Genomic DNA, 24,560 nt, shown 5'->3' on the forward strand with positions numbered 1-24,560 from the left:
CAAAACATCTTCAAAGAAAAAAACCAGAAAGTCTTGGAGGAAAAAGCACTTTTGGGGTCACTTAACCACTGTTTCACTTACCGACAGAAATTTTGGGCTCAGCGGTGGCCGTACGTCGAGAACTACCGGTGTTCTCCTTAGGCCGCAAAGGACTTCAGCATGCTTTCTGTCACATTCAAATATTATCACAATCCCAGCTTTGCTGCCCGGTTGTGTTTCCTTAGAGAAATGCAACAATGCAGACACCCAAGACTCGATTTGCGCTCTCGCAGATGCAGTTCAGCACAACACGATGCGGGTTGCATAAATATTGCATGTTTCTCAATTTGTTTTTAAAAAGTCATTGCCCCCCCCAATCTGGAAACCAGACAGGCAAGGTAAAACTCTCCAACCCCATCCACATACACACCCCTTAAGATCTTAACATAACTCATGGGTCAGCCCAGGTCAGTAAATAAATCCTGCATTTATTTATTTTCAAATGTGCTTATCTCCCGCAAATCAGGTTTTATTCAAGTTGCTTTGCCCTGCTGCAAGAATGTGGATGGCCCCTAGGGGGTAGCGGGGAGTTGGCATTTTCTCCATCGCTCTTCCGCCCCCTGGTGGCCCCTTGAATTTTTGCAGTCTTAACTTCTGCTCTCTTCATAGCCGAGTCCATGCAATTTTTGGATATTTGGAACCCCCTCAAAAAAAAATCACTCTACAGTTCACTTACAAAAATAATCAGAAGGGAATTAAGATGAGATGCCTCTTTCTTATATATTTTATACACTTTCTTCCTCTTCCTGTGATTGAGAGAGAAAGACTGGCCCAGTGGTGAAATCCAATTTTTTTTACTACCGGTTCTGTGGGCATGGCTTGGTGGGTGTGGTGTGGCTTGATGGGTGTGGCAGGGAAGGATACTGCAAAATCTCCATTCCCTCCCCACTCCGGGGGAAGGATACTGCAAAATCCCCATTCCCACTCCACTCCAGGGGAAGGATATTGCAAAATCTCCATTCCTTCCCCACTCCAGGGGAAGGATACTGCAAAATCTCCATTCCTTCCACACTCCAGGGGGAAGGATATTGCAAAATCTCCATTCCCTCCCCACTCCAGGGGAAGGATACTGCAAAATCTCCATTCCCACTCCACTCCAGAAGGATATTGCAAAATCTCCATTCCTTCCCCACTCCAGGGGAAGGATACTGCAAAATCCCCATTCCCTCCCAATTCCTGGGGAAGGATATTGCAAAATCCCCATTCCCACCCCACTCTAGGGCCAGCCAGAGGTGGTATTTGCCAGTTCTCTGAACTGCTCAAAATTTCCGTTACCGGTTCTCCAGAACCTGTCACAACCTGCTGGATTTTACCCCTGGACTGGCCCCAAATTACCCAATTGGCTTTCATGCCTAAGCATCACTGCACAGATCTCCCTGCTCCTGGCCTTGAACACCACACCATCCTGGATCTCGCTTGCCTGCCTTTACTGCGCATAAATACTTCGATTGCAGAATACACTTTGCACATGCCCAGAGTTCCACCCCACCGCATTCAATTACAATTCAATTCCCACCAAGCCATGAGCTTCATCACTGGAGGCTTTCAAGAAGAGATTGGACTGCCATTTGTCAGAAATGGTGTAGGGTCTCCTGCTTGGGTGGAAGGAGGTTGGACTAGATGACCTGCAAGGTCCCTTCCAACTCTATTAATCTGTTATCGTATCTGATCTGCAGTGCCAGTTTTAATGAGGCATGTTTTTATTCCTTGGCAATTCTGGGAATTGAAGTCCGTTGGCTTAAAATTGCCAAGGTGGAGGAACACAGAGTTAGGATATGTGTGCACAGTTGTATTAAGATTATTGGCCTGTTATTTTTTGTTGTGATTTTAGCAATTGCATCTATTTTAATCTGGAAAGTGCCCATAAGCGACAGTAAATTGGCCAATCTTATATATAATATTTTAAATGTTCCTTTTTCTTGCTGTAGCCATTAGATTTGAATAGGGTCAGCAATTAAACCTTGTAAAAAAAAAAATGAGATTTCCATTTCCAAAAAGCAGATGGTCATTTTAAAAAGTAGTTCTTCTTTCCTTCAAAGGCTTTTTTTTACCAATCACCCAAAATAGGATATGGTTGCTATGTTCATTTAAGGAACTGCATTTAAAACACCGCAGAAAATATAGGTTTTCGAAAAGAAAAAGAAAAAAGCAGTCAGTCTCTTTAAAATGTTATCCTTTTATTGGTTCTGAAGCAGCTCAAGCTTTGCTTGATATATTCATTTCAGGGAGTGTATTTACACCAAAAATCTTTTTTAAAAAAACCTTAGGCAATGACCAAGATTTACTCATAAGGAATATAGTACAGACACAAAGGTCTGTTAATGGCTAATTTTAAGGTTAGAAGGACGTGCGTTTCTTAGGGCTAATAATGTAGTATCTGGTATCTGAAGGATGCTTTTGTTGTTTCTTTTTTAATTTGTTTACTTGGTAATACAGACTATGGAAAAACATGATAAATAGCAACATATTAGTAGATAGATGATAGATACATAGAAGATAGAGAAATGAGAGATGGATGGATGGATAGATAGATAGATAGATAGATAGATAGATAGATAGATAGATATATGATAGATAGATAGATAGATAGATAGATAGATAGATAGATAGATAGATAGATAGATAGATAGATAGATAGATAGATAGATAGATAGATAGATAGATAGATAGATAGATGATAGATAGATAGATGATAGATAGATAGATAGATGATAGATAGATAGATAGATAGATAGATAGATAGATAGATAGATAGATAGATAGATAGATAGATAGATAGATAGATAGATGATAGATAGATAGATAGATAGATAGATAGATAGATAGATAGATAGATAGATAGAGATAGAGGCCCTTGGTGCTCTCTGAGCTTGGTGGTTTTCTTGCAGACGTTTCATGACCCAACTAGGTAACACCATCAGTGCTAGACTGATAATTTGTGGGTCATTAAATGTTTGCAAGAAAACCACCAAGCTCAGAGAACACCAGGGACCCCATCCTCATCCCCACCCCTCCTCCTCCTCTTCCCTTCTAGCACTGATGATATTCCCTAGTTGGGTAATGAAATGTCTACAAGGAAACCACCAAGCTCAGAGAACACCAAGGATCCCCTCATTTCAACCCTGAGCTACAAATCGGTGGTTCGAATCCCTAGTACAGGTCTCCTGAGTAAGCAGGGGGTTGGACTAGATGATCTCCAAGGTCCCTTCCAATTCTGTTGCTTTTAAGCTGTTAAATATTCTCCTTTATTAAATATAGAGATACAGAGATGATGATAGATAGATAGATAGATAGATAGATAGATAGATAGATAGATAGATATATGATAGATAGATAGATAGATAGATAATAGATAGATAGATAGATAGATAGATAGATAGATAGATAGATGATAGATAGATAGATAGATAGATAGATAGATAGATATATGATAGATAGATAGATAGATGATAGATAGATAGATAGATGATAGATAGATAGATAGATAGATAGATAGATAGATAGATAGATAGATAGATAGATAGATAGATAGATAGATAGATAGATGATAGATAGATAGATAGATAGATAGATAGATAGATAGATAGATAGATAGATAGATAGATAGATAGATAGAGATAGAGGCCCTTGGTGCTCTCTGAGCTTGGTGGTTTTCTTGCAGACGTTTCATGACCCAACTAGGTAACACCATCAGTGCTAGACTGATAATTTGTGGGTCATTAAATGTTTGCAAGAAACCCACCAAGCTCAGAGAACACCAGGGACCCCATCCTCATCCCCACCCCTCCTCCTCCTCTTCCCTTCTAGCACTGATGATATTCCCTAGTTGGGTAATGAAATGTCTACAAGGAAACCACCAAGCTCAGAGAACACCAAGGATCCCCTCATTTCAACCCTGAGCTACAAATCGGTGGTTCGAATCCCTAGTACAGGTCTCCTGAGTAAGCAGGGGGTTGGACTAGATGATCTCCAAGGTCCCTTCCAATTCTGTTGCTTTTAAGCTGTTAAATATTCTCCTTTATTAAATATAGAGATACAGAGATGATGATAGATAGATAGATAGATAGATAGATAGATAGATAGATAGATAGATAGATAGATAGATAGGAAAGAAAAGGAAGGAAGGAAGGAAGGGAGGGAGGGAAAGAAAGAAAGAAAAAGAAAGAAAGAAAGAAAGAAAGAAAGAAAGAAAGAAAGAAAGAAAGAAAGAAAGAAAGAAAGAAAGAAAGAAAGAATGAATGAATTAAAATGTAAGGTGATTTTTTTTTCCTTTTGCATAGTTCATTTTTCTCCCCATGGGAGAAGGAAGTGGGCCATCTGCTTTTGTGCTTCAGAGCCATGTTGCTTTGCTCATAATGTACAGGTATAAAAAGTTACCCGATCTTATTCTCCTTAGTCCCCTAGGAAGGCCAATTCTCATGAGAAATGAAGGCTGGCCTATTTTAGAAGGGATGAAGTTGGGGCAATAAAATTATGACCCGGGAAGAGAGTTACTAAACTTGCAGCAACCACACAATGAAAACAGGGAAAAAAATACATTGAAGTTATTGGGTAAGAATATAAGATCTGGTTCCTGCGGTAGTAAAGAATTCAAGTTCCCGGAGGTCATTACTAATTTAGTTGACTTTGATGTATTATTGTCTTTGATCTTTTGAATCTGATTGTGTTGAAGGCAATTATGCTCCTTACCCAATTTTATCTTAGCGGCTGCTCTAATGTGTACATTTCCCATCCACCCCTTTTTCCGTGAAAATACTATCTCTGAAAATGTAACCTTTCCTTGCCATTGGTTCCTGCTGGATTTAAAACAATGTACAACTGTGTTTCAAGCTCGATGAAAAATTTGAATACACTTTCCATGTGACAACTTCATTATTTATCAAGTTTCTGACTTGCACCCTTTAATTCTGGATTTGTAAAATGCCTTTATAGAAAGCTTTCTTGAATACAACTCATCTGTTTGGAATCCGCACTGCATACCGGACATAAATACAATCAAATGAGTCCAGAGATATTTCATAAGAAGAGTCCTCCACTCCTCCGCTCCCAACAAAATACCTTATGCCACCAGACTCCAAATTGTGAGCTTAGACAATTTAGAACTTCACCGTCTTCGGTCTGACCTAAGCATAGTACATAGTACATCATCTGCTACAATGTCCTACCAGTCAATGAATACTTCAGCTTCAACCACAACAATACAGCACGATAGATACAAACTCAAGATAAACCGATCCAAACTAGACTGCAGAAAATACGACTTCAGCAATAGAGTGGTCAACACATGGAATGCACTGCCTGACTCTGTAGTTTCTTCCCCAAACTCCCCAAACTTTAACCTTAAGACTGTCTACTGTTGACCTCACCCCATGCCTAAGAGGTCTGTAAGGGGCGTGCATAAGCGCACCAGCGTGCCTACTGTCCCTGTCCTAATGTTTTCTTTTATTTGTATCCTTTACATGTATTTATAATTAAGTTTACACTTGTACCTGTCATAAAATATATGACGAAATAAATAAATAAATAAATAAAAGCAAATTCTTTAGTAAGTCGTAAGATGACAAGCCAATCCCCTTTTATCTTTCAAACTGTGGAGTCATTCCTTTTTATTTTATTTTTTTCAAATGTGGAAAATAGGTAGGTATTCCAGTTTCTTCAGAGAAATGTTGATTGGAAGAAGGGATTAAAAAAACCGAGCTACATTTATCTCTTAAGTCAACTGACTCAAACGTTTACAGTGTGTAACTGATGACACACAGATCAATGTATTAGTTTTGATTGACATAAGATACATTGTTTCCTTCAATTTCCTTTCTCCCCTGTTGTTTTGTTTGTGTATTGCTTGGATGTTGTTTATTTCTTTAACAAGAAAGAAAGAAACAACATACAAGCAATACTCTCTCTCTCTCTCATCTGTCTCTGGCTCTCTGTGAAAATGAGACAGAGAAAAGGATGGGAAATTTTCAATGCCTTTCAGAAAATGTGCCTTTTATTTATTTATTTATTTATTTATTTATTATTATTCGAATCTTTATACCGCCCTTCTCTGAAGACTCAGGGTGGTGTACAGCCTTCCGAGTGCAATTCAAGGTTTTGGTCATCATCTTTAAAGCGCTCCATGGCTTAGGACCGGGGTATCTACAAGACCGCCTCCTGCCGCCGATGGCCTCCCAACGACCGGTGCGCTCCCACAGAGCGGGCCTCCTCCGGGTGCCCTTGACCAAGCAATGCAGGTTGGCGACCCCCAGGGGGAGGGCCTTCTCTGTGGCAGCACCGGCCCTGTGGAACGAACTTCCTCCAGGGTTACGGCAACTCCCAGACCTCCGGACCTTCAGGCGTGAACTGAAGACTTTATTATTTCAACGAGCTGGACTAGCCTAAGAATAAAATATTTTAGTTAATTTTAATGGGTTTTAACCGGTTTTTACCGCTTTAGTCATTTGGCGATTGAAATATTTTGTTTTAATTGGGTTTTAAATTGCTTATTTATTATTGTTGTATTTTAATATGCCTGTGAACCGCCCTGAGTCCTACGGGAGATGGTGCGGTATAAAAGTATAAAAAATAATAATAATAATAAATAATAAATAAAACATAGATACCAAGACACTTAAAATCCAATATTAGTTAAAAATCTAATTCAATATGCTGAGTAATTAAAATAAATATGTAAAAATTCTAAAAATTTCTAAAAAACCCACTAAAACCCTCAATAAAATCGTTAGGCCAGCCCTGCTTGGTGAAAAAAGAAAGTTTTGAGCTCGCGCTTAAAGACTTGAGTATTTTGGACCCTATTTCGATTTTCTCTCCCTTCTGTGTATTCCAGGGAGTCGAAGTCAGACGGAGAAGTGAATTTCAACCTGCTTGAAAAAGCACCTTTCGCATCCCCAACAGGAGTCCTCCCCCCAAAAAAAGGAAAAGAAAAGAAAAGAAACGCCCGCCCTCTTTGCGCGTATGCTCAGGCACGTGTAAAAAGGGGCAGGGCTTCGAGCACGTGGGCACGGGCCCCTCCTTGGGTACTTTGCACCCCCTTCCCTACGGACCCTCTGCTGCGTCCAAGCCCCTTTCTCCAGAGACCCTCCCCTCCAGCCCAGTCTCCAAAAAAAAAAAATTCCCCGAGGTTTCCCGCGTGGGCCGTCTTGCAAGGACTGTTTCAGGAGGAAGCTCCCGTCCTTTGGACTCTTTACACGTGTACACAATTAAAAGAGAGAGAGAGAGAGAGATGGGGAGGAGAGGGGAGAGAAAACCCCAGGGCAACGTAGTCTCCGCATCCAAAGTGGCCCGGGGGATGGGCGTGGGAGAGGCTCTTTTTGGCTCTCGGTCGCTGGGAAAGGGCAGCTTGGCAGAAAAGTGGGGGCGGCGTTTTCCGGCGCGTGGGCCCCCCTCCTGCTAGTGCACCCCCAAAGCTCCTTCTCGGGGCTCGGCTCTCCCGCGTGGAGCGCGCCCCGTCTCCATCTCGCAGCCAGCAAGGCGCTCGGGCTTTCGGCCAGCCGGGGAGAGAGTGGATGGGAAGGGCGCGCCTGGGTCCCGGGCAGCCCGAGCGAAGAGCCTCCCCGGCTGGTCCAAGCGAGCGGAGGGAGGCTGCGGTCTTTGCCAGGTGGCCGGGATGGAGAGGCCAAGAGCGCAAAGCGGCGCGCGCCCCTCTCCATCCTTCGCCTCGCCTTCTCCCCTCGTTTGGCTTTGCCGGGCACGGCTCGTCCTTCCCGGGGGTGGCGGGCGACCGGCCCTCCCTCGCTCTGCCCGCCGGGCTCCGGAGCCGCCACGGGGTGCGCTGTGGTGCCTGGCAGGCCGGCTTCCCCCAGCAGGTGGCACCGGGAGCCCAGGCGCAGCTCCGGCAGGGCCACCCGCGAGCCATTGCGGCGCCCTGCGCAGCCACAGCCACAGCCAGCCTCGCCTCGCCAAAGCCGGCCGAGCCGGCGCTGCCCTTCGCCTCCTCCTCCTCCTCCTCCCCGAGCAGGGCAAGAGGCTCCCGCAGCATCGCCCCGGGACAAAGTTTGGATGCCACGGCGGGGAAGGCGGCGCTGGGAAGAAGTCCCGAGCCAAGTTGCCGGCGGGGCGCCCAGCAGAAGCCCCGGGGCGCCTCGGCCCTTTGCGCGCCGGGGCTGATGAGAACCGCGCAGGCGGCGGCGGCTGTCCCGGGTCCTGGCGGTTCCTTCCCGCGATCCCTCTGAGCCTCCCTCCCTCCTTCCTTCCTTCCTTCCTCCTTTCCTTTCTTCCTTCTCCTTCTCCTCCGGCGCGCCATGGAGTTCTCGGCCAGGAAGCGCAGCAGGAAATCTCAGAGCTTCAAACTCATCCCTCCAGGTGAGTCCTTGCAGGGCCCGGAGAGAGGGAGGGGGAGGGGGATGTGGGGAGGGGAGGGGAGGGAGGAAGAAGGGGAGTCCAGGATTAGGGGTGGGGTCCCCTGATGCTGCCTCTCGGGGGTCCTCCTGGCAATTCACCCCAAAGGGTAGGTGAATTTGGAAAGGGCTGTGTCCTCCCCACCCACCCAAGAGATGCGCACCCTAAAGTTTCAAAGGCGGAGAAATGTAGCCTCTCCCCGCCCAGAGTCGTGCAGGGGGAGATCCGCTTTTCTTTCAAGATCTGCTCTCCCGGAAGGATCTCAGATCGGATCCCCGGCGCTCTCCCTCCTCCTCTCCCACCGGAGCTTGGCACAGATCGGCATCGCCCCTCTGCAAAGCGCCGATCCGAACCGGCGAATTAATTTGGGGAGGTGGGGCCGTTAAATGGTGACAATCTGCGCCCCTGGGGAGGGGGGTCGAAGGGAGCCCGCTTTCCAGAAGATATTTCCCCAGCAGGAAGCCCCCGGCTCACTTCTTTTTCTTGTGTTGTATAACAGGTGTTCTTGTTGGGGTGGGGGGGTGTTTGAAACTCAGTTTAATTTGATTTTAAAACATGGCTGGGAAAGGAAGGGCTGAGAGCCCTGAGACAAATAGCTCCAGGAACTGTCTGTGTGCCTTGAATGCTAAGTTCAAGGCAGGTAATCGTGAGTTTAATGTTACCAAGGATGGTTATTCTGATTATTGTTACTCATACTTAATAAGCCAGGGTTCTTTCTTGGAAATATTTCATAGAGAGGAAAACTGTGACCAGGATCTTCACAAAAACAAAAAAGGGAAGAGGGGAAAAAAAAAAAGAACATTATTGTTAGGAATCAAAAATCGGCTGAACTGTTGGCTTTTCTGTGTTTTATAACACAGTTGCTACGTTGTTGGGTGTTAATGATCTAGAAATGACACGGAAAATCTTCCCGGAAGGAAAGCAGGACTAATGTATTTCTGAACTTTCTGTTTCCTTTTACAACTTTTAAATGAAGTGGTGTAAGTTAAAGGTAGATTTAGAAAGATCAGGTATATTTTCAGGCTGAAAATTTATGCTGCTAAGCGAGACATTTGTTAAGTGGCTTTTGCCCCGCTTTAAGACCTTTCTTGCCACAGTTGTTAAGGGAATCACTAGAGTTATTATTTATTTATTTATTTATTTTTATTTATTTTTCAGATTTATATACCGCCCTATCTCCCTAGGGACTCACAGGCAATTAAAAACAAACATATAAATACAATTTAAAATCAGACATAAAAAACTTATTCAATAGCCAGATTGATAAAAAAACAATATAAATACTAAGAACCCCATTAAAACCAATAAATTTAAAAACTAATTAAGTTAGTAACATGTTTGTTAAGTGAATCTGGCTTCCCCATTGACGTGACCCTGGGGACCCTGCAGCCGTCGTAAGTATGAGTCAGTTGCCAAGCATCTGAATTGTGATTGTAAGTGTGAACAATGGTCATAGGTCACTTTTTTCAGTGATGGTGTAACTTTGAATGGTCACGAAATGAACTGTTGTAACTCAAGAACTGCCTTTACAGAGAAAGTGCTGTGATTAATACAGTATATGATTCTTTAAGTTCCCATCGTGTAAGGCCCGAGGAATCAACTCTCAGTAAGAAAAAAAATTAATGCTCAAATTAAAATAATTTACGTCCATCTAGCATTTCATCTTGCTTTTAAATTTTCTGCAAACGGTTCTTGTTGTCATAATCTGAGTGAAAATTCCTTTTGAAACTGAAACTGAGTGAAGACTCAGCAGTTGGAGGGTTTTGGGTTTTCTTTTTTAAATGAGGCTTTGAAAATGTGTGAGATGGATTTGACATTCTGGGCTGCCCCTTCTTGTTCTCCTGTTCTCCTCCTCCTGTTGTTTCTCTGTGTCATGTAATATATGTGGGTATATGCATAATTTTGTATTTATTTTGTCATGTGACCCTTTGAGGGCTGTATGCCACAAAATTTCATTTTAATGTATGCTGATTAGTGTACTTTTAAAGTGACGATAAACTGAGTCTATTTTATTCTGTTCTAATGTGTTCTGTCCTGTCCTGTCCTATCCACTATTCTATTTTCTATTCCATTCCATATTTTCTTTTCTATTCTGTTCTGTCCTGTCCTGTCCACTATTCTATCTTCTATTCTATTTTCTATTCCATTCCATTCCATTTTTTTCTTTTCTTTTCTTTTTTTCTTTTCTGTCTTGTCCTGCCCTGCCCACTGTTCTATTTTCTATTCCATTCCATTCCATATTTTCTGTTCTGTTCTGTTCTAATTCTAATTCTACTCTATTTGCACAAACGAGCATTTGTTTTTCTCATAACTGTGCATTAATGAGCATTTCCTTAGCAGAGGGAAAGGCCAGGCCTTTCTCCTTGAACCGTAACCAGAGTATCCAAGGCCATCCTTGCTTGCTGTCACTTCCACAGATGCACATGGCCCTGCAGGCCCCGAGCTGTAGTATCTCTTAAAAATAAGAGGGCCATGCTCTACTCATTTACTGACTCAGAAGTTACAGGGAGTGTGGCACGCATAGCTGCAGCCTTAAATGAAACAGCCACATTGTTTAAAAAGGTTCATGGCGGGTGAATGAGTGTCTGGGTGGTAAATAAATAAACAGACTCGGTTAATGTTTTGATGTGCATCCTGAACCAACCTGAATTGCTCGTTTATTTTTTATTATTTCTGTATAGGTCCCTTCTTGGAAATAATCTGACATGCCATGACAAGGGAGGGGATTTTGGCTTGAAATATACTAAATAATAGCCTCTCTGGAACGTTACCCAGGTAGCCCTTGGCTTACGACCAAAAGGTTGTGTTTCCAAGTGAGATGGTTGTTAAGTGAGTTTTGCCCCCTCTTACGACTTTTCTTGCCACCGTTGTTAAGTGAATCACTGCAGTTGTTAAGTTAGTCACAGGGCTGTTAAGTGAATCAGTTAGTAATTAGGATGCATCTGGCATTTATGTCGGTTTCATGCTGTTCGCACCGTCACCTCTTGCGAAATTTCATGAATGGATGTCAGTTCCCCAGTTTGCTCATTGATCCGGCCTGTCACTCAGGTCATAAATCATTTCTTCTGCATTCAATGGTGGCTCAGTCTTGTGCGTTTCCTTAGGACGCTAAAATAATAATTTTTTATTTTTATTTTTTTTGCATTTATATCCCGCCCTTCTCCGAAGACTCAGGGCGGCTTACATTGTGTTAAGCAATGGTCTTCATCCATTTGTATATTACATACAAAGTCAACTTTTATTGCCCCCAACAATCTGGCTCCTCATTTTACCTACCTTATAAAGGATGAAAGGCTGAGTCAACCTTGGGCCTGGTGGGACTTGAACCTGCAGTAATTGCAAGCAGTTGCTGTTAATAATAGGCTGCATTAGCCTGTTGCGCCACCAGAGGCCCTATAATAATAATAATACCATTAATTTTGACTTCTCTTCAAGAGGTTGGGTGCAATACTATGACAGGTAGTCCTCCACTTACAACAGTTCATTTAGTGACCGTTCAAAGTTACAACGGCACTAAAAAAAGTGAGTTTAGGACCATATTTCACACTTATGACCGTTGCAGCCTTGCCATGGTGTGATCAAAATTCAGACGCTTGGCAACTGACTCATACTTATGACCATTGCTGTGTCCCGGGGTCATGCGATCCCCTTTTGCGACCGTCTGACAAGCCAAGTCAATGGGGAAGCCAGATTCACTTAACAACCAGGTTACTAACTTAGCAACTCCTCCTCCTCCTCCTCCTCCTCCTCCTCCTCCTCCTCCTCCTCCTCCTCCTCCTCCTCCTCCTCCTCCTCCTCCTCCTCCTCCTCCTCCTCCTCCTCCTCCTCCTCCTCCTCCTCCTCCTCCTCCTCCTCCTCCTCCTCCTCCTCCTCCTCCTCCTCCTCCTCCTCCTCCTCCTCCTCCTCCTCCTCCTCCTCCTCCTCCTCCTCCTCCTCCTCCTCCTCCTCCTCCTCCTCCTCCTCCTCCTCCTCCTCCTCCTCCTCCTCCTCCTCCTCCTCCTCCTCCTCCTCCTCCTCCTCCTCCTCCTCCTCCTCCTCCTCCTCCTCCTCCTCCTCCTCCTCCTCCTCCTCCTCCTCCTCCTCCTCCTCCTCCTCCTCCTCCTCCTCCTCCTCCTCCTCCTCCTCCTCCTCCTCCTCCTCCTCCTCCTCCTCCTCCTCCTCCTCCTCCTCCTCCTCCTCCTCCTCCTCCTCCTCCTCCTCCTCCTCCTCCTCCTCCTCCTCCTCCTCCTCCTCCTCCTCCTCCTCCTCCTCCTCCTCCTCCTCCTCCTCCTCCTCCTCCTCCTCCTCCTCCTCCTCCTCCTCCTCCTCCTCCTCCTCCTCCTCCTCCTCCTCCTCCTCCTCCTCCTCCTCCTCCTCCTCCTCCTCCTCCTCCTCCTCCTCCTCCTCCTCCTCCTGTTGTTTCTCTGTGTCATGTAATATATGTGGGTATATGCATAATTTTGTATTTATTTTGTCATGTGACCCTTTGAGGGCTGTATGCCACAAAATTTCATTTTAATGTATGCTGATTAGTGTACTTTTAAAGTGACGATAAACTGAGTCTATTTTATTCTGTTCTAATTCTACTCTATTTGCACAAACGAGCATTTGTTTTTCTCATAACTGTGCATTAATAAGCATTTCCTTAGCAGAGGGAAAGGCCAGGCCTTTCTCCTTGAACCGTAACCAGAGTATCCAAGGCCATCCTTGCTTGCTGTCACTTCCACAGATGCACATGGCCCTGCAGGCCCCGAGCTGTAGTATCTCTTAAAAATAAGAGGGCCATGCTCTACTCATTTACTGACTCAGAAGTTACAGGGAGTGTGGCATGCATAGCTGCAGCCTTAAATGAAACAGCCACATTGTTTAAAAAGGTTCATGGCGGGTGAATGAGTGTCTGGGTAGTAAATAAATAAACAGGCTCGGTTAATGTTTTGATGTGCATCCTGAACCAACCTGAATTGCTCGTTTATTTTTTATTATTTCTGTATAGGTCCCTTCTTGGGAATAATCTGAGATGCCATGACGAGGGAGGGGATTTTGGCTTGAAATATACTAAATAATAGCCTCTCTGGAACGTTACCCAGGTAGCCCTTGGCTTACGACCAAAAGGTTGTGTATCCAAGCGAGATGGTTGTTAAGTGAGTTTTGCCCCCTCTTACGACTTTTCTTGCCACCGTTGTTAAGTGAATCGCTGAAGTTGTTAAGTTAGTCACAGGGCTGTTGAGTGAATCACTGCAGTTGTTAAGTTAGTCACAGGGCTGTTAAGTGAATCACTGCAGTTGTTAAGTTAGTCACAGGGCTGTTAAGTGAATCGCTGAAGTTGTTAAGTTAGTCACAGGGCTGTTGAGTGAATCCGTTAGTAATTAGGATGCATCTGGCATTTATGTCGGTTTCATGCTGTTCGCACCGTCATCTCTTGCGAAATTTCATGAATGGATGTCAGTTCCCCAGTTTGCTCATTGATCCGGCCTGTCACTCAGGTCATGAATCATTTCTTCTGCATTCAATGGTGGCTCAGTCTTGTGCGTTTCCTTAGGACGCTAAAATAATAATTTTAATTGGGGTATTTTAACCATGGGTCAAATTTGACGGTTTTAATCTGGCTGTACACTTGAGTCCTTCGGGAGAAGGCGGTATAAAAATCTAAATAATAAAAACCGACAATACAATATACAGATTTAAAATACGATTTAAAAAACTTATTTAAATTAGCCCAGTGATTAAAATTTACCATACTAAAACCCCGTTTAAAATTAATAAATTTAACATTAAAATCCCGATTTAAGCCAGCCCCGCGCGGATAAAAAGATGAGTCTTGAGTTCGCGACGAAATGTCGATTATGATTATTCCTTTAGCGACCGTTCAAAATTACACCGAGCAAAGGGACTTACAACTGGTTCTTGGACTTACAACCACCGTGGGATGGAAATTCAGGCACTTGCAACCTTCCGAGGGGCAAAAATCAATGGGAAAAGCCAGATTCGCTTTGTGACCGTGTGGGTTGCTTAACGCCCAGAGCAAAACACTTGTAAGATTGGGAGCAACTCACTTACCGACTGCATGGCTTAACGGGGGAAGTCCCAGACCTGATTGTAGTCCTAAATCAAGGACTAGCTGAAGGGGAAGGCTGCTATTTCAACCCTAACTCAGTTTGCCCGGGTTTGCTCTAATTTGCAGTCCTAATTTCTCCTGCTTGGATTGCAATTTGCAAGGGGTTTCAGTGGGAATACTAAATGCCGTATAACCCCATTAAAAGGAAAGCAAAATGTGCTTTCCAGAAGGCAGTGCAGGTAGTCCTCAATTTACGACCCCAATTTATGCTGCCAAGTGAGAAATATGTTAAGTGAGTTTTGCCCCGTTCTACGACTTTTCATGCCGTGTTTCTTAAGTGAATCACCGCCGCTGTTAAATTTGGCACACGGTTGTTAAGTGAATCGGGCTTCCCTATGGACTTTGAAGGTCGCAAAAGAGGGGGTCACATGACCCCCCAGGACACTGCAACCGTCGTGTATATGAGTCAGTGCCAAGCCTCTGAATTTTGATCAGGGGACCTTAGGGATGCTGCAACGGTCGTAAGTGTGAAAAACGGTCACAAGTCGCTTTTTCCAGTGTCGTCGTAACTTTGAATGGTCACTAAATGAACTGTTGTAAGTGGAGGACTACATTTATTCCCAAAGACAGATTCCTAAAGAAGCACGGGGATTTTGACATGGAGAGTCTCAGAAAATAAAGTTTTAATTGTCTTCTCTGCCCTGCTATCCCTATAACTTATCCAGAGAACTGCTGCCCGATATCCCTCTATTTTAAAATATTGTTCTGTAATTCTGTAATGCGATTGGACTTCTAGGAGATGCATTAGTTATGATTTATTACAGACCTTGCATCTTTTAAAAACACTGAAAGTTTAACGTAACTGCTGCAGCCTGCAGCCAGAAACAAAATTCCAGAAGAACAACAAAAAAAGTTTGCCTAACACTTGCCTGTCATAATTCTCCTTTGTCTCTAGTGCGTGTTACTGTTAATTATCCAATTTAACTAACAGTAACCCGAATACTTTTCCTTGGGTGGAAAGGAAGTCTTGACTTTGCCCTTGTGTGCTGAGTTTTATTTGAAATTGCTGTTAATTTCCACTGATGAGCTGCCCCCCCCCCTTAACGCTCCTTGGCAACCTTCCCAAATTAAAAAAGGCAAAGAGATTCTTTGGGACTCCCACTGAGTTTTATTGCAAAGAGAGATTTGCAGAACTCTGCTGGTTTTTATAAGTGCAGCAAAAAATACGAAGAACGGTTGCAGGAATTGGGGATATCTAGTTTAATGAAAAGAAGGACCAGGGGTGACTTGATAGCAGTCTTCCAATATTTAAGGGACTGCCCCAAAGAAGAGGGGAGTGAAGCTATTCTCCAAAGCACCAGAAGGCAGGACAAGAAGCAAGGGATGGAAACTAATCTAGAAATAAGGAGAAATTTTCTAAAAATGAGAACAATTAATCAGCGGAACAGCTTGCCACCAGAAGTTGTGGGTGCTCCATCATACTTTTTATGCAGAAATACGTAAAACATTTTGAGTTAAAGGCTTTATTTTTATTTTTAAGGAGAACTGCCACCGTGGGTGTTTTTCTTGATTTGCATCAAATAAAATACATGTGTAGGTTATGTGATATAGTTTGTCCTCGATTTATGACCGCAACTGAGCGGTTTCCAGTGCTAAGTGAGACATTTGTTAAGTGAGTTTTACGATTCTTTTTGCCACGGTTGTTAAGTGAACCACTGCAGTTGTTAAGTCAGTAACACAATTGTTATGTGAATCTGGCTTCCCCATTGATTTGGCTTGTCAGAAGGTCACAAAAGGGGATTACGTGACCCCAGGACACTGCAACGGTCATAAGTATGAGTCAGTATGTTCAGGTGATCATGGGGTTGTTGCAACAAATCGAGGGCTTCCTTTTATTTTTAATCAGAACTGCTTTGGTGTGTCTTCTTCTTGGCTCCCCCAATTTGCATCGGATAAAATGAAGATGCCTCTGTAACTTGTGAGTTAGATATCCAGTTGTGAGCTCAATGTTCATTTTATTTCCCACACTCCTTGCTCCGAGTTACTTTCTTATTTCTTTTCATTTCTTTCTAAAATTCCAGATTATCATCCGGAGGTTTACAAGATCTCCGACTACAGCAACGATGTGAATGGCAATGCCAAAGAAGCACAACCACTTTATTTAGGTATGTTTTCACGGGGCTTAATTTCCAGACCTTACGTTGGCACGGAGTGAACGACGTGTGTGTGTGTGTGTGTGTGTGTGTGTGTGTGTGTGTGTGTGTGTGACAATGACACAACCAGAAGCATTTCCTGCTCTTCCATAGCCAGACCTTTCCAAAGGCTTGGAGTTATTATGATCTCTTTTATTCATTAAACATGAAACTCAAGTCAATGGAACATTTAAAAATGTATCACAAATATCATTGACTAGTGTTAATGGTTAATACAGCTGCCAGCATCCTAGGTATCGACCAAGCATCCTGTTAAAACGTTGGATGTTCCGAGTAGCACAGTTTTTGCAGTTCTGCTGGTGTTATTGCAGGAAGCAGTAATATTGTTGTTGTTGTTGTTGTTATTTTTGCAGCTTGCCAGCATATCTTTTATTAACATTGGCTAAAAAAAAGTAGTTCAAATGTAAGATGCAAATGGTGTTAATTATCGCTCACCCGGAAAACCAACGCAACCAACGCTGAGTGTGCATTTTGCAGCTCTTGGCTTAACCCATATTTATTTTGCATTTTTGCTGGCGTGCTTCACTTAGCAGAAGTCGGTGTAATTGGGGGTATTATGTCTTTGACATCTGGAGAACAGGAATTCAATTTCCAAGAAGTCGCTCTTGGTTTGATTTTTGCCACGGCCATCGAAGGGATTAATGTGTTGTCTCCATGCAGTGTGCTTTCCCCTACTGCTTATCTCCGTTGCAGCAAAAAATTAAATTTAGTCAGCTGTCCGAAAGCGGCGAAGAAAAATATTAGACCTATTATATGGGTGATCCTTGACTTACGACCGCAGTTGAGCCCCAGATTCCTGTTGCTAGGAGAGACAGTTGTTAAGTGAATTTTGCCCCATTTTACAACCTTTCTTGCCGTTGTTAAGTGAATCATTGCCATTGTTAAGTGAGTAACAGTTGCGAAATGAATCTGGCTTCCCCATTGATTTCCCGGGACCCAGCAACGGTCCTAAATAAGGTTCTGTTGCCAAGCGTCTGAATTTTGATGATGTGACCATGGGGGGATGCTACCATGGTCGTAAGTGTGAAAAATGGTCGTAAGTCACATTTTTAAGTGCCATTGTGTGACTTCAAACGGTCATTAAATGAACTGTTGTAATTCAAGGACTATCTCTGGTTTGCCTGATTGGATCTTGGAAGACGTATCGATAAATTCCTGGTTGATTTTTACGATTTATCTCCTTCTCCACCTCCATCTTTTTTTTTAAAAAAAAATAGCAATTGTATCCAGCATCACAGCGATACATGGAAAGGCTAATATCGACTGCAATAAAAAAATAAAAAATAGAAAGGGCGAAGGAAAAGGGAGGGGGGGAGTCCTTCGGGAGAAGGGCGGTATAAAAATCAAAATAATAAAATAAATAATAAATAAAAAAGAGGAAAATCCAGGAAGTCCTTGACTTATCACACAGTTCATGAAGTAGTGACCGTTCGGAGTTACAACTGCGCCGGGAAAAAAGTGACATACCCATTTTTCACACTTATGACCGTTGCAGCCTCCCCATGGTCACCTGATCAGAATCCAGCTGCTTGTTGACTGACTCGTATTTATGACGGTCGCTGTCTCTGGGTCCTTCTTCCATTCGCCCTTTATATTTTCTCAGGGTCTTCTTTTTGCCTTCGCACCCAAAACATTCCAGCTTTTTTATTTATTTATTTACACATTTTTCTTTAACATGTAGTGTATAAATATTTAGTAAACAGTGTATTTTCTGGATCATTTGCAGATACATAATTGCATATACATAATCCTCGTCATAATAATATTCTTTACTTGTGTATAATAATGTTCTTCCAACTTCTAATTTCCGCATTTATTTTCTAACCATTGATAAAACAAATCCCAAGTTAGAAAATATTGTGTATCTTCTTCGTCCTTTATCTTTAATGTTAACGTACCAAAATATTTCCACGTGAGCTTAGGGCTTCCAGTGTAGGAGGAGTTGCAGAAACTGGGGGCGGAGTCAAGAGAGGCCTTAGCCTAGAATCCCTACGTAGCCACAAGCAGATTAAGCTCAAACTCCCTTGAATTCCTTTGACCTTCATCTAACTCCTAGCAGCTGCTTCAGGTGTAGACTTGGCCTTTCGCACCTGACATCCAGTGAGCAACCTGGTGGTCCTTTGTTTACTATTGGCTGGTTGGATTCTCTTGCTGTCTGAAGTACTTTCTACAGGTAGTTCTCGACTTACAACAGTTCATTGAGTGCCCCTTTAAAGTCACCATGGCAGGTGACTTAACGATAGTTTTTCCCACACTTACAACCGTTCCAGCATCCCCATGTCATCAAAATTCAGATGCTTGGCCACTGACTCATATTTATGACGGTCGCAGTCGTTGATCCCCGTTTGCCGCCTTCTGAGCAGCAAAGTCAACTGGGGGGGAGGGGGGGGAGCCAGGTTCCCTGGCTTTAACAAGCTTAACAACTGTGTTACTAACCAAACAACTGCTGTCATTGGCTTAAACACCGTGGCCGTAAAAAGGGGCAAAACTCACTTAGCAAATGTTACTCCAATTTCATTTTAAATTGTATTTTCTCCAATTCCATTTGAAATGGCTTTTATCAGATTTTAGTAATAATTTGTTTCTGGAACTCTGCACTTTGATGTGGCCCAAGGGCTAATCAATCAATAAAGATAGATAAGATACTTAGCAAACGTCTCACCCCAATGGCTCAGTTGCGGTCGTAAGTTGAGGAAGATCTGCATAATGTTCTCAGAGCTGTTAACTTGTTTTTCCCTCAGAACTTCCAATGGTCCAGGTGTCACCCCCGTATCTTACAACAGGGAAACCTTACACACCTTTGTGTCAACGGGATGCCCCTACCTGTAATATTTCGTCTGAATTTTCTTTTTTCCAACGTTGTTCTACATCCAGTAACAGATGTCTCTTTATTTTACGGAGTCTCTATGGCCAATTAGCAATCCCTACAACGGTTTTATCTCCATTATCCACCAAGTCTCAAAGGAGATATTACATCTGCTTCGAAGAATAATATTATATTAAATGGTAACGCCGAGCGTATTAATGTAACAGGATATCTCCTCATTTTAATTTATGAATAGCTATTATATTCTAGTCTCCCACCTCCGATAACGCCAAAATAGATCTTACAGTCCTGGGGGGGTGGGGAGAAATCAATGCACTTTTGTCGTTGCTTCTGTGTTTTTAGGGTTGCGTTACTTTTCACAAGCACAGAAAGGCATAGCCTTCTCGTACAGATAAAATGAACTTACAACAGTTCATCTAGGGACCATTCGAAGCCCTGAAAAAGGGGACTTGTAACCATTTCTCACACTTACGACCGTTAAAGGATCCCCACGGACGCGTGAATGAAATTTGGACACTTGCAACCTTGGCAATTTTAAGCCACGTGGACTTCAATTGCCAGAATTTTCCCAGCCACGTTCAACTTATCGAAGTTGAGAGATGCTGTCTTACAACAACCTTCCATTGTAGGCCCACCACAGCATTTTCAGGGAGTCCTCAACGTATAACCATTGTTTAGCGAGGGTTGGAAGTTACAATAGCACTGAAAAAAGTGACTTAACGACCGTTTTTCATACTTTTATGACCCATCGCGGCATCCTCACAATGATCAAAATTCGGCTGCTTGGCAATTGGCTCGTATTTATGACGGCTGCCGTGTGCTGGTGTCAAGCAATCCCCTTTTGCGACCTTCTGACAAATTCACTTAACGACCGGGTTACTAACTTAACAAGTGCGGTGATTCATTTAATGACTATGGCAAGAAAAGTCATAAAATGGGGGGGAAATACATTCAATGAATGTTTCACTTAGTGATGGAAAGTTTGGGCTTGCATAAATCGAGGATTTCCTGCAAATGTTATTTTACAACGGTTCTTAACGTGGGATTCAGGGTGCTTCTGAAAGGTTCATGCGGGAAAATCATTAGGCGGGTCTGGTATACAAATTGTGTGAGATCTGTGGAATTAAGAATGAAAAGTTTTAGGGTTTCGTAAAATACAATGCTAGGCGGTGAGCAGCCTTCAGTGGGCATTTTATTTCAAGAACTGCTGAAAAATATGCTTTTATTAGGGATATAAAGTGAGAGTCAGGTATGCTGTGGCACAGGTGTCTTGTGTTTTACAACATTTTTCTCCTGATCAGTTGGACTTTGCCAGGCCATAATTTTGCTTTGTCTTACAAGGAAGGCGTGTATAAAACAACTCTTGCTTAATCTTCTAAAACGTATCATTTTAGAAATCGGCCCTCTTAAATCCACTGGCGTTTGGCTCGTAATGAAAGATAGAAGGCGGCAGAATATTGTGATATTTTTAGCCATCCTCAGAAAAGAAAAGTGAACAGATATCTAGATCAGGGGTCTCCAGCCTTGGTAACTTTAAGACTCATGGACTTCAGGTTTGCTGGCTGAGGAATTCTGGGAGTTGAAATCCACAAGTCTTAAAAGTTTCCAAGGCTATTCTGTGTGTGGTTTTTACCTGGTGCCTGGTTGTGTGTGGCTTTTTAGTTGTCGATTAGAGTGCTGATGGCTGGCTTTTAAGTTGTTTCCTTGTGCTGCCCAGCCCTCACCTCCTAAGTACTTGATAAGCTGGTAGTAAATCAGCATTCCTGTTGACTGTGGAGGGGCCCGTTTCCCAGGCTTCGATCATTTCTCCGGCTGTTTTTGTCCCTGCTCGTCCAACAATCTTCGTAGCAGCAAAATTGAATGTGTGTCCTTATTCATTGCTGTGCGAGGCTACCAATGAGTTCGGGTCTCCTCGTCTGACTGCTCGCTTGTATTCTTGCAATCTGGTGGTTAGCTTCCTCCCCGTCTGTCCTACACGGTCACAGGAGCAATCATTATTTGTAATGTTATTTGTTATTTGCTGTTGCAATAATGGCCTGAGCTGTTAGAACATGGAACTAAGCTGGCTTTGAGAAGTTGGGAAGGCTTCCTTGCTGTTTACGTCTTTTTGAATTCTTTCCTGCTCTGCAAGAGATGAGAAGAGGGAGGAGACTGGACAAAATTAATTGAATTGTTGGGTTCCCAGATCTATAGTTCTGTTTGTCCTACAGCCCGTGGGGCATCTAGGCCCAAGATCCTGTCATTTGTAGCTAAAGCCTCTCTAATTCCTTGCTAGCTATATTGTCACTCTTGTTGACTCCAACTTCATGGCGTTTCATCAATATTGGATGACGAAGGTGACTTCACAGAGTTGGGAGGGGCTTTGGAGGTCTTTTGCACCCCCACATAAATATAGCTTGTTAACATATATCCAGTGGTGGGATTCAGCCAGTTCGCACCACTTCAGGAGAACCGGTTGTTAACTTTCTGAGCAGTTTGGCAAACTGGTTTTTGGAAGTAATCATTAGGGCAGAGAACCGGTTGTTCAATTACTTGAATCCCACCACTGCCTATATCCAATATATATTAAGAAGAGACCGGACAGTCACTTGTCTGAAATGGTATAGGGTCTCCTGCTTGAGCAAGGGGCTGGACTAGAAGATCTCCAAGGTCCCTTCCAACTCTGTTCTATTTTGAATTCTGAATACAATAAACAGCAGTGGTAGTGACGGGGAAAAATTGTCCTACTCGTCACACCAATCAATGCCAGTCTGCCTGCATTATAGGTGCCACATTCTAACTTAATGTTCCGTGTAGATTTTCTTTATTTGTTTGTTGTATTTGGAATAAATCAGCGTCGACCATCTAAACAAGAATTTACATCTGTAATTTCCCAGGCACACATATTTCATTGTACATCAGCTTTGCATAAATCGTGGAACGTTTGGGGTGCTAGTCTTAAGTATGGAAGCTCTAAAGCTTACCTGAGTTCTGCCCCAGGAGGTACCTATTTAAGAATATAAACCGTAGCTGAATGATAGACAATACAAAATAATAACAGAGCTGGAAGGAACCTTGGAGGTCTTCTAGTCCAACCCCTTGCTCAGGCAGGAGACCCTATACCAGAGGTCTTCAAACTTGGCAGCTTTAAGACTTGTCGACTTCACCTCCCAGTGATGGAACACATACAACTTCTGGTGGCAAGTTGTTCCACTGGTTCATTGTCCTCACTGTTAATTGTCCTCACTGGAATTAAGGAGAAACTGTTAGGAAATTCTTCCTTAATTCCAGGTTGCTTCTCTCCTTGATTGGTTTCCATCCCCAGGTCCATTTCTTCAGGTGGTCTGGAGAATAGCTTGACCTTCCTCATCTTTGCCCCATTGGGGAAGCGGTTTGAAAAAAAACCACACGAGGCAGTGAATCTGCAAAATTATGAATTCTATTTCCACCTTCATTTTCTCCTGCCTCCTTTTAATGCGATGCCTGTTTTTCTTTCTAAAATATAGTGACCCTTTTTCCTGACAGCCTAAACAGAGGCCCAGTGTTTGAATCAGCCTTCGTTTTTCTCTTGGACGGCTGCGATTTCCATTCTTCACTTCCTAATTCTTTGGAAACCTTTCTTGGGTGTTTAAATCTGCAAGGGATACGGCCGTCTGCAAGTTTGCTTTTAAACTGTAATGGAATATTTGTTTATTACATTTTTGCTCCGCCTTTAATACAGGTAGTCCTCCACTTACAATAGTACATTTAGTGACCGTTAGAAGTCACAACGGCACTGGAAAAAAAGCGACTTATGACCATTTTTCACACTTATGACCGTTCAAGCTTTCCCCGTGGTCAGGTGATCAAAATTCAGCTGCTCATATTTATGACAGGGGTCATGCGGTCGCATTTGCATCCCTCTGACAAGCCAAGTCAACGAGAAACTGAGGTTCACTTACTGACTTGTTACTGACTGAATCACCACGCAGTGATTCACTTAAGAACCATGGCAAGAAAGATCGGAAAACCCACAACGGCCGTCTTGATTAGCAATGGAAACTCGGCTGCGGTCATAAGTCAAGGACTGCCGGTATAATCCATGGCTACCCAAATCACTGTCTGAGTAGGTTTTGCGTTGTGCTGATAGGCCACTGTTAATTGATTATTCCACTGGGCTTGATAGACTATAAATATGGCAATAAATACATCGGAATAAGCCAAGCAAATAGAGGCGCACTGTTCAGGTTTAAAGCTGTTGCTTCCAAAATTGTAAGAGACTTCCCAGCATGCATTTGCTAGAACAGAATAATAGAGTTGGAAGGGACCTTGGAGGTCGTCTAGTCCAGCCCCCTGCTCAGGTAGGAAACCCTCTACCATTTCAGACAAGTGGTTGTCCAATCTCATCTTAAAAACTTCCAGTGTTGGAGCATTCACAAAACTTCTGGAAGCAAGTTGTTCCACTGGTTAATTGTTCTCACTGTCAGGAAGTTTCTCCTTAGTTCTAGACTGAATCTCTCCTTGATTAGTTTCCATCCGTTGCTTCTTCTCCTGCCCTCAGGTGCTTTGGAGAAGAGCTTGACTCCCTCTTCTTTGGGGCAGCCCCTCAAATATTGGAAGACTGCTCTCATGTCACCCCATCGCCTGGACGTCCAATTATGCAGCCACTGTGATACCCCCATAGATGTTTTACTTATAATTACATATAATATATACATACATACATACATACATATACATACATACATATACATTTACATTTACATATACATATACATATACATATACATATACATATACATATATATATATATATATATATATATATATATATATATATATTTGTTGTTCGGGTTTTCTCCCGTGTAAAATTGGAAGTGTCTTGGTGACGTTTCGACGAAATCCCATTTGTCATCTTTAGGCTATGTTTTCTCCTAGAAGCACGAAGCTGTAAACACCTAGCCTGAAGATGACGAATGGGATTTCATCGAAACGTAGCCAAGACACTTCCAATTTTACGTGGGAGAAAACCCGAATAACCAAAGACATACATATAAACACCCGCAAAAACCTCAGAATATATATATATATGTGTGTGTGTATTTCCTCCTCTGTTATGTTCTCATCATATGCCAAATAATAATGGTGTCAA

At 42.9% G+C, this 24,560-nt stretch overlaps 1 protein-coding gene across 3 annotated transcripts in view; it reads left to right on the forward strand.

Annotated features, from left to right (window-relative positions):
- Nucleotides 1-7,879: 7,879 nt before the first annotated feature.
- Nucleotides 7,880-24,560, forward strand: part of BEND7 (BEN domain containing 7) — a 48,579-nt gene continuing 31,898 nt past the window's right edge. The window contains exons 1-2 of one of the 3 annotated variants that reach the window (XM_058191328.1): nt 7,880-8,340; nt 16,492-16,575. In XM_058191328.1, the coding sequence (XP_058047311.1) occupies nt 8,280-8,340; nt 16,492-16,575 (145 nt within the window). In that variant the 5' untranslated portion in view covers nt 7,880-8,279. The remainder of the gene's footprint in view (nt 8,341-16,491; nt 16,576-24,560) is intronic. The other 2 variants (XM_058191327.1, XM_058191330.1) reach the window with 2 other exon arrangements.

This window comes from Ahaetulla prasina, chromosome 7, assembly GCF_028640845.1.
Source record: "Ahaetulla prasina isolate Xishuangbanna chromosome 7, ASM2864084v1, whole genome shotgun sequence".
Classification (NCBI taxonomy): domain Eukaryota; kingdom Metazoa; phylum Chordata; class Lepidosauria; order Squamata; family Colubridae; genus Ahaetulla; species Ahaetulla prasina.